We start from the raw sequence: 10,107 nt of genomic DNA on the forward strand, positions 1-10,107 counted from the left end.
AAGTCTTAAGGATTAGAGTGGAGTGGAGAACATGAGTGCGAGTGCCATGCGCTCGCTGTGTGTCGACCCGAGGCCCCCACCCCTCTTTGTCTCATGGCAGTGTTGAGGTCAACTACCCCTTGCTCGCAGGCCCGCCCGAGGTCAGGGGGGAAACAGGCAGCCAGTCAGGCAGCCAGGCATTCATTCTGTGTGTGTGTGTGTGTGTGTGCGTGTGTGTGTGTGTGTGTGTGTGGCTGCAGCCCACTCTGTGCTCTTTGACTCCTCTGGCCTTATAAGGCATCCAGTGTCATGGCAACGGCAGGGCTTGAATAGCAGTGTCAAATCCCTCAGCACACAGACACAGCTCACTCTCCCTAAAGGAGGGAGCGAGGCAGAGACACAGAGAGGGGATTGAGAGGAGCAGGAGAGGAGGCTATCTCTGGGCTGCTCTCCACTGCAGCGTCTGGCTTTCACTAAAAGGTCTGTGACCGTGTTTTTCCTGCGCTTGTTTGCCTAATTTATTCCTGCCGGGGCCAGCAGAGAGAAAGACGGAAAAAAAAAAAAAAAAAAAAAGGACAGGCAGAATAGTAAAGAGTGCAACAGTACACCCTGACTCGCTGACAGGGAATGCAGAGAGGTTCTGGCCTCTGGTTGTTACTGCTGGATGGACAAGCACTGACAAAACAAGAGAAGGGGGAGAGAGACAACACTTTGTGGAGCTTTGAGAGAAGAGAAGAGAACTGCGACTAAGGAGATTACTCAACTCTGCTTTTGTTCTGGCTTGTTGTTTTTTCTGTGACATTTGAGCCTCTGACACCACAGACTCTGAGGAGTTGGAGGAGCCTGGAGAAAACATAATTTCACCACAGACAGCAGGAGAGGAGGACGTCTTTCAAGAACTCTGTTGCTGCAGAAACCAGATTTTCTGGGAGTCAAAGGAGTGTATTGTTTTTTTTCTCAGCGCGCTTCTCATTTTAATATCAAGTGTGGGATCATCGTCTACATATGGTTATTTTGAGGGCACAAAGGTTCCTGAGCCAAAATACTTGTCGAGTTGTCTTTTATTTTTCCTCTTCATCACTATCACCTCTGCTTCTATAACAGCCTCGACAAGTCAAGAGTGCGTCTGGACTAGAACTGCCTCAGATCAGCAGATAACACCTCTGCACGGCAGGAACTGGTTGGACTAGTTTATAAGTTGGAGGAGAGGGCAGGGCAGTTTAACCCTGCCTGAAGGAGAGTTGTGTTTTATTTTCCTCCCACTTGTTTGTCCTTCTGGGAGAAAGTCGTGCACCGAGGGAGAGGGGCTGAGCTTCTTCTTTTATTTGGAGAGCAACTCTTGTTTTGTCCCTCGCCACTGTGCCTAGGGATTTGTGAGGTGTTTTTTGGGGTTTTTTTTACCTTCTTCCAGGGGGGAGACAGAGAGAGAAAGTGAGAGGGAGGGAGAAAGAAAGAGGGAGTCAAAGTGTAATTTATTGTTTCCTGTGAAAAGAGCAAGGCTGCACCCTTTTCTCCTGCTTGAACTCTGAACCACTAAATGTGTGTCTGAAGTTTTCTCAGACCTTGGGAGCCATTGATCAGAGGTCAGGGCAGAAAACAGAGGGGTGAAAGACAAGAACAGAGACAGCAGAGGGATTAAAGAAGAGAGAAAAAACAGCACTGGGAGGGACCTCCAGGTCAGTCCAAGCAGACTGCAAAGGGGGTAAAGGTCAACACCGTGGAGCCCGGGACAACTTTTCATTTTTTTTCATCATTTTTGGACGAAGCCTGCCCTGAATTACAAACCTGGAGCCACTGTCTTTGAGTCTGGAATCAGTTTTTAGACTCTGAAGGTATTTGGAAGCTGGGGGACAGGGCGGCGCTGTGTATGATCCACTCACTGGACTGCGTGTCTCAGAGAATATGGCCATGGTGAGCGGGGGATGGGGCAACCCCAACGGGGACACTAATGGACTGGGGGAGAAGGCTTACCTGAGGAGGGAGGAAGAGGACGGATCGCCACAGGCCGGCAGCAGCGATGTGGACGTTGGGGACGAGGACAAGGCCTGTGTGGTGGACTGTGTGGTGTGCGGGGACAAGTCCAGCGGGAAGCACTACGGCGTGTTCACCTGCGAGGGCTGCAAGAGCTTCTTCAAGAGGAGCATCAGACGAAACCTCAACTACTCCTGCAGGTAGGGGCTGCTGGGAGATTAAACATGATATCTCATTGTGTTCACAGCTTGAACAGCTATAAATGTGAAGTTAAACAAGGCACATTTCATTTATTTTGCTGCCTTTTCTTGTTGACGAACTTCTTCGTCTTTTTGGTCACTCTTTACTTTAAATGTTACTTTACATGTAAATTAACACATTACAATGTATTTGTAAGCACATGTAAGTGTTTATTAACTCCTCCTATGGGCACACTTGACTGGCTGCTGTATAAACAGAGAATGGATGACAATATAGTAAGACACAGGTGTAATGATATAAAAAAATATGTCTTTATATTAGAAATGATAATAGTTGACATATACTCTATATTCACTTACATTTTACATCTGCACACAACTACATTACAGTGCATTATTAATCATTTATCGAAGGTTTATAGGAAAAGGTTAGCATCTTTTTTTTACAAACCATTATATGTGCATTCACATTCATGACGGAGACAGCAGATTACGTCCATTTCTCACTTGGGAATGATTTGTTCCAACCTTGGATACGTCTCACAAACAGCCCCGGGAAAAAATAAGAGAAATGAAAAGCCCTGAAGGTCAGTCATGTGAGGATGGATTGCCTCAGAAGGTCAACATTCCCATTATTCTTCACCACGGGAACACAATGTTGCAACTCAATTCTCTGCTCTTACACAAGGAGCTCTCAGCTACCGAATATAGTAATTTCTTCCACATAATAATGCACTAACTCTGAATGGGAGGTGTCTTTGTAGTCAGTTTGTCATGTCCAGGGCTGAAAGGGCTCTCTTTGAAATGTTGGCAGACCTCGTCCTGCTGTAAATGGCAACACAAGGGTGTGTAGAGCTGATGATTTACAAAGGTCACAGCCTTGATAGCTTTTCAGCCCGGCCAGCTCACACAGTTCACTCATCGTAGGGGTCAGTGAGAGAGTGAGAGAGCGAGAGAGGGAGGGAGAGGGAGGGAGAGGGAGGGCGTGAGAGGGAGGGAATGGGAGAGAGGAGAGAAAGCTCAGTGATCAATTTACAGGTTACTATCATTAAATATTGTATATATTTTATTGCATGTTCAATATTTTGTTTCCTTTGTGCAGATCAAATCGTGAATGCCAAATCGACCAGCATCACCGCAACCAGTGCCAATACTGTCGACTGAAGAAATGTTTCCGAGTTGGGATGCGCAAAGAAGGTATTATCCATGTACACAGCAGGTTAAAGGTGGTTTTTTTTCAGGGTTAGTAAACACACAAATGAGTTTTCCACCACCAGAGATGAATAACTGAAGAGTGAACCACATCACACGAGTAGCTGAGACTACTGTTCAACTTTCAAGATTTGACATTGGTGGAAAGTCCTTTACTTAAAGCTAAATTAATCGATATTTTCAGATTGATAATAGGGGATTGTTTCACCAGACTCTGCAGATTAACTGGGCATTAGCATCATTTTAGCTCATTGTCTAGGTTTCACAGCCCACTATTTTACCGTTCTGGTTTACTCTCACCACATTTGCCTCCGTAGCATGAAGCTGTTCTCAGAGTAAACGCTCTAAAAACGTATTACAGCAATATAAGGTGATAATATATCAGTGTTGTATTTACAGTTTACACTTTCCCCACTGAGATGTAAAACAACCATATCCTCTCTTTTACATACACACAAACAGACTGATTCATGCCCGAACACCCTGAAGAAAGACAAACACACACAAGTTCAAATACTCAGAAACACACATACAAATACATAAATACCAGAAATGAGTAATTCCCAGAGAAAGTGTAAGAAACAGCCACTGACATTTGCCAGTGAATATTTATACTGTCAACCAAAGCATGTTTTCACCCTGGTGTTCGACTCCCTGCAGCTGTTGGGCTTCAGGGACAATGGGGCAACTTGAGGCAACCATGTTTGATTTGCATAACAGGAACTCCACAGCAAGTGGAGATATTTGGTCAAAACACACTGAGCTGTTGGTCGCTGGTGAAAATGCCATATAACTAGTTAATTACAGTTTCAAATTTTCCAGAACAGTGACTCCTATTTGCCTGGTGTAATTATTTTCATTCCAGCTATTCAACCCTCATTATCACATCACAAAATATTTCAGTGTTTTAATTTACTGCCATGGTCAGTATGACGTCTATTGATAGTGAAGTCTGTAATTGTATTCTAGCGTAATTTAACTCCTCTTGTATTTCAGTCTGTGTCAGTGGATACCACAAGCTCTCCCATACATAATGTGCAGTGAGGTGACAGTGTGCCAGAGGTTATATTGGGCCTGGTTATTAATGAACCATGCTGACTGTGGCCATGACGCAGGTTGCACTGTTTCCACATTACCTGGAAATGTCTGTTTCACCTTTAACCCAGACTGCTTCAGTGAGATTTTTTTGGCACAGAGACTGTATTCACTGCCACTTCAGAAATACATCAGTGTTAATTAATATTTGGGGCAGTACAGGCAGAGCACTCACATTAGGATATTGGCCTTAGCTTTCAATCACAAAGAATTAGAATGAAATAAAGCCTCACTATTAATGCATTTAACTGGTGAAAGCGAACCTATTTCATACTCTTACCAGGAGTTAGTAGGCTTGATGCTATTTGTGGGACCCCGAGGTGGAGGGAGTGTGTGGTACACTACAACAGCAACGACCTCAGTTCATTACCAGCCGAGGACCTATGTGCAACACATCCACCTTTCTTTCTTCCCTTATGTTTGCTGTCTATCTCTTCTGCTTGAGGGAAATCCACACAAATATCTACATTTAAAAAGCAGTGGTTACACTTACACTTTGCTTTTCTTGTGTATCTGCACTTGCAATATAAAGTCCTTATTTTTACTGAAGTACAAGTAAAAATACTACAATGTAAAATACCCTGTTACAAGTAAAAGTTCAGCCTTCAAATTGCCACTTAGGTAAAAATAGATAAGTATTGTCATCCAAATGTACTCACACAAAGGATGAGAGGGTAACTAACTGTCTGACAAATGTAGAGGAGTAAAAAGAACAATATTTCCCTCTGAAATGTGGTGGAGTAGAAAAATAAAGTAAATCAGAAATACTCAATTAAAGCACAAGTACCTCAAAATTGTACTTAAACACAATGCTTGAGTAAATGTAATCAGTTACATTTCACGCCTTGTCTCCTGCTTCAATCAGGCATGGTTATACTCTGAAGTTCTCCTTGGAGTGAAGCAACAGTGCAGCAGTGTAAGAAACATCTAATGTTTTGAGGCATGCCATCAGATTCTCATTCTATCTTGTTTCCTTTCATGAAGCTGTCCAGCGGGGTCGGATCCCTCCGTCTCACTCAGGTATCAGTCCAAACTCCCTGGCTGGTGGAGTTGGAGGTGCAGGGCCAGGTCACATTGGGGCAGATTATTTCAACGGGCAGCCGGTTTCAGATCTCATCTCCCAGCTCCTCCGGGCCGAGCCGTACCCCAGCAGCCGTTACGGGGCCCCTTACAGCCAGACACAGATGCAGGCATCTGCGAGCGGAGGCTCAGTCATGGGCATCGACAGCATCTGTGAGCTGGCAGCCCGGCTCCTCTTCAGCACCATCGAGTGGGCCAGAAACATCCCATACTTCCCAGAACTGCCCGTCTCAGAGCAGGTCAGTTAAGACTGGAGACATCTTTCTTTTTTTTTCTTTCCTTTTGAAAACGAATTTAGATTTTCACTGCAGATTACATTTTAAAATTCAGGTGCAAACATTACAGCTTGAACAACACAGCCAATATTTTTCTGTAAAATTATACCTGTCTTTTCAGCCTTAACCACAAACTGTGACCCAGGAACTGTGACCCCATAGACTTACCCAATAGCCCAATGTACTTTACTGAAACACTAGAAAAAAAAACATCATTGATTTTGTTAGTGACACCTATGCTTTTCCTACTATGACAAGACAAATTGTCTGCTGTGACAAAGGCCTGTTTAGACCCACTACTCTAAGTGACCGTTTCCTAATTTCCAATCCTTCCTGCAGGTGGCTCTGCTGAGGCTGAGCTGGAGCGAGCTCTTCATCCTGAATGCTGCTCAGTCTGCTCTGCCCCTGCACATGGCTCCTCTGCTGGCAGCAGCTGGGTTTCACTCGTCCCCCATGTCTGCTGAGCGTGTGGTGTCCTTCATGGACCAGGTCAGGGTTTTCCAGGACCAGGTGGACAAGCTGAACAGGCTGCAGGTGGACACAGCCGAGTACAGCTGCCTCAAAGCCATTGCACTGTTTTCACCTGGTGAGTTTGGTAGACTTTTCACAAGGTTATCTAAGTGATGAGAGCTACTACAACTGGGTGTGTTTACTGTACACTGACCCCAAGTGTCTTTAGAGAAAACCAAAACAAAACTGTCTGTGTGAGGTATTGGACAGGGTTAGTTTCTGGACCAGCAAGAAAAACTAAATTAAATCCCTACCAGTTGTAGGGAAACTTTGACATGAATGAGTGTGACCTCTGACCTCACTGAAGGAGGACTAGCAGAGAAGAGACCAGCTAGTCTTGTCTGTACAAAGACTCTAAGGCTCGCTAATTAACATATTAAATCTTGTTTATTTAATCTATGTGAAAACCAAAGTTGAAAGACAAGTTGTGATTTTACTGGGGGTTATGTATTTAGGCCAGGTGAAGTGACTTTTTTAGCGGTTGTGGTAGGCTGATTTAGCTGCCTTTGCATAGAGCCAAACTAGTGGTTTTCCTCTTGTTACGGGTCCTCGTGCTAAACTAGTCTAACTAGCTGCTGGCTATAGTTTCATATTTATCATACAGACTTGAGATTGGGATTGATCTTCTGATCCAACTCTCAACAAAGCATATTTTTTCCTAAGATTTCAAACTATTCCTTGAAAGGGACCAAAAATTAAAGCCTGAATTCACAATTTAAATTTTTTTAAATTTACAAGAGTAAAGAAGCCCTGAGTGTAAAAAAGACAATATTTCTAGGAGACAGGGTTGAAAATAGAAACATGCAAAAGCAGGCTAATAGTAAAATTTAAATTGTGACAACATCCTCTGTGTCTTTGCCTTACAGATGCATGTGGTCTGACAGACCCGGCCCATGTAGAGTCCCTGCAGGAGAAGGCCCAGGTCGCCCTGACAGAGTATGAAAGGTTGCAGTATCCCAACCAGCCTCAGCGATTTGGTCGCTTACTGCTGCGTCTCCCTGCTCTGCGTGCCGTGCCGGCCAACCTTATCTCCCAGCTCTTCTTCATGCGGCTTGTGGGCAAGACGCCGATCGAGACGCTGATCCGAGACATGCAGCTATCAGGGAGCTCCATCAGCTGGCCCTACGCCCCGGGACAGTAAACCCCAGTGACTCCTGAGTGAGACGGACTGAGATCAGATTGGGGAAGGATACAGAGATCACAAAGATAACACACAAACTGAATGTTATGAATACAAACTGGGATCCTATTTGTGAGTGTGGAGGTCAGTTGTTCCTACTTTAGCCCTGGTAAAGTTTGGTGGTAGTCAAACCAAAGCTGCTTTCAGGGAAACAAAAATGTACAAATCTTCATATATATGTTTGCCGCACTTAGTTTTCTCTGACCTTCATCTGCTCTCTCTTTGTCTCATTCTGGACAAAAAACAGGGCTTTAACTGAAATGCAGACTCTAACATGAGGCCATGTGCCCGTACTACCTCCTCCCATATCACCCCTTATGTGACTCAGTTTGAACCCAGGCGCTGTGTCTTTTCCCTCTGCTTTGTTTTTGAGTCAAAATGAAGCCATAGCAGTGCCACTTTTACAGGCAGAGCTTTATATCGTCACAGCTGGTACATATTGTGCAGGTTGTGTAATGTTTGATATGTGGGATGAAATATCAGACTTTGTTACCAAATGTATTTGTGAAGACTGCAAAGCATCAGCATTAAAACAAAGAAGAGACATGAGCATTGTACTGTATATTGCACTATATAAAGTACAACCAAGAAATAGTTTGTATGTTATATACTTAAAGGAATAGTTTAGCATTTTGGGGATTATGCTTTGCTTTGATTGATACCACTCTCACATCTGTATGGTAAATATGAATCTAAAGCTAGCACCTATTTAGCTTAGCTTGAAACAGCTAGCCTAGTTCTGTCTGATGCTGACAAAATCCACTCTCCAGCAACTCTAAAGCTCACTAGTTAACATGCTATCTCTTTTGGTTAACATGTACAAAAATTAAATGGTAAAAACAACAATTTACGGTTTTAGAGGTTATGTGCCAGACTGTTTTTTGGCTCTGAGCAGTTGCCAGAAAAACCAGCAGGGATGTCAGAAAGTTACTGGGCCTGGCAAAGAAATAGCAGATAATCCCCGTAAACCAGTGAATTGTTGTTTTTATGCTTTTTGTTTTTGTCAGAGATATAACCTTTAAAGACAATCTTTAGCAATGATAGCCGTGATAGGTGGATATTTTACCTTTGAACAAAGCCAGGCTAGCTGTTTCCCCCTGTTTCCAGTCTTTATGCTATGCTAAGCTAACCAGCTGCTGGTTCCATCTTTATAATTACCGTACAGACATAAGAGAGGAATCGATCTTCTCATCTAACTCTTGGCAAGAAAGCAAATAACTGTATTTTCGAAAATGTTGAGCTATTCCTGTAATATTGTATATTATACAACACAAACGTTCTTGAAATCCACAAGAAGTGGAGGTGAATGTGCTCAGACACACCCTGGCTCCTCAGACAGTCACATCCCTGTCTAACATTATTACCTCATGTTTTATACATCAAAGATTGTGTAGTGAAATATTCATGAAGTAAAGATAAATATAAAGGGATCAAGTTATCACTATCACTATCATATCAAAGACCCGTCTATCCACCAGACTTACCCAATATATATTTGAAAATGTTTTAAAATGTAAAGTTTGATGTAACAGGACTCCTAAAGTTTGACAGATCATTCTCAGAAAGCGACACTGAGTCAAATAACTCATATAAACATAAATATATGTTTTTCTGCTTAATCTCTGCAAACAGGACACTGTTTTCTTGTTGTTATAAGGGTAGAGGTAGTTCATTTTGATTTTATTCACATTTTCGATCCCCTTTTAAAAGCACGTCCTAACGGACCGAGGTCACTTTCAAGCAATTACTTCACTTATGCAAGGTACTCTGAGTTGTTGAGGTGTAAAGGTTATAGTGTTTGTTGGTACTGAGATGAAGGGTACTAAGTAGTTCAGGAGTGTCCGTGCCATGAACCGCAGCTCAATATGAGCTCATGATTTTTTTGGTATAAATTTTTGTATTACCTGTTATTATATCATAAAAAAGGCAACAATGACCATGATCCTTGATACTGTCAAACAACTTCATCAAAAGCTCATCATGCTGTCCCTGAATCACATTGTGTTATTGTCAGAATATAAACTATAGTGATTTGACTGTGTAGCTTTACATTTAAAAGAATCATGTTTCTATGACCATGCCAAAGCTAAAAAGAAAAAAATGCAAATGAAGTTCATATGGCTGACTGGTTATTTTTGCATTTCTGGAAATAAAAGTATGCACATTCTGTCTGTGGATGACTTGAGTATTTACATTCATATACGTATGAGTATAAGAACCTGCACACATCTGCAAGAATCAGAAACACTTTCCCAGTCATTTTGTACTTCAATCCTGATTAGAGCTGAAACAATTAATCAAATCAGAAATTTTTCAATAGGAATTTCAATCATCATTTAATCAAGCAAACGTGACAAACATTTGCCGGTTCCAGCTTCATGATGTAAGGATTTGGCGCTCTTCTCACATACTTATAAACTGAGGTTGGATTGTTGGCTCTTACAACTTGTAATAGGCATTTTTCATTCATTTCCATTGGCTAAATGATTAATCAATTCACTTAAAAAGGAATGAGAGATTTACTGATAATAAAAACAATCATTATCTGCAGCTGTATTGCTGATATTTGACTTAAACATTGCATTAAACAAATGTTTACAGGCAG

General features: G+C 42.4%; 1 protein-coding gene across 1 annotated transcript; it reads left to right on the forward strand.

Annotated features, from left to right (window-relative positions):
* Positions 1–342: 342 nt before the first annotated feature.
* Positions 343–9,669, forward strand: LOC130170574 (nuclear receptor subfamily 2 group F member 6-like). The gene is made up of 5 exons (XM_056378019.1): positions 343–2,150; positions 3,253–3,347; positions 5,442–5,776; positions 6,152–6,398; positions 7,189–9,669. Exons 1-5 carry the CDS (start codon positions 1,882–1,884, stop codon positions 7,461–7,463), a joined length of 1,221 nt encoding a protein of 406 aa, XP_056233994.1. The 5' UTR covers positions 343–1,881; the 3' UTR covers positions 7,464–9,669.
* The last annotated feature ends 438 nt before the right edge of the window (positions 9,670–10,107 follow it).

Source organism: Seriola aureovittata, chromosome 6 (genome assembly GCF_021018895.1).
Source record: "Seriola aureovittata isolate HTS-2021-v1 ecotype China chromosome 6, ASM2101889v1, whole genome shotgun sequence".
NCBI classification, from domain to species: domain Eukaryota; kingdom Metazoa; phylum Chordata; class Actinopteri; order Carangiformes; family Carangidae; genus Seriola; species Seriola aureovittata.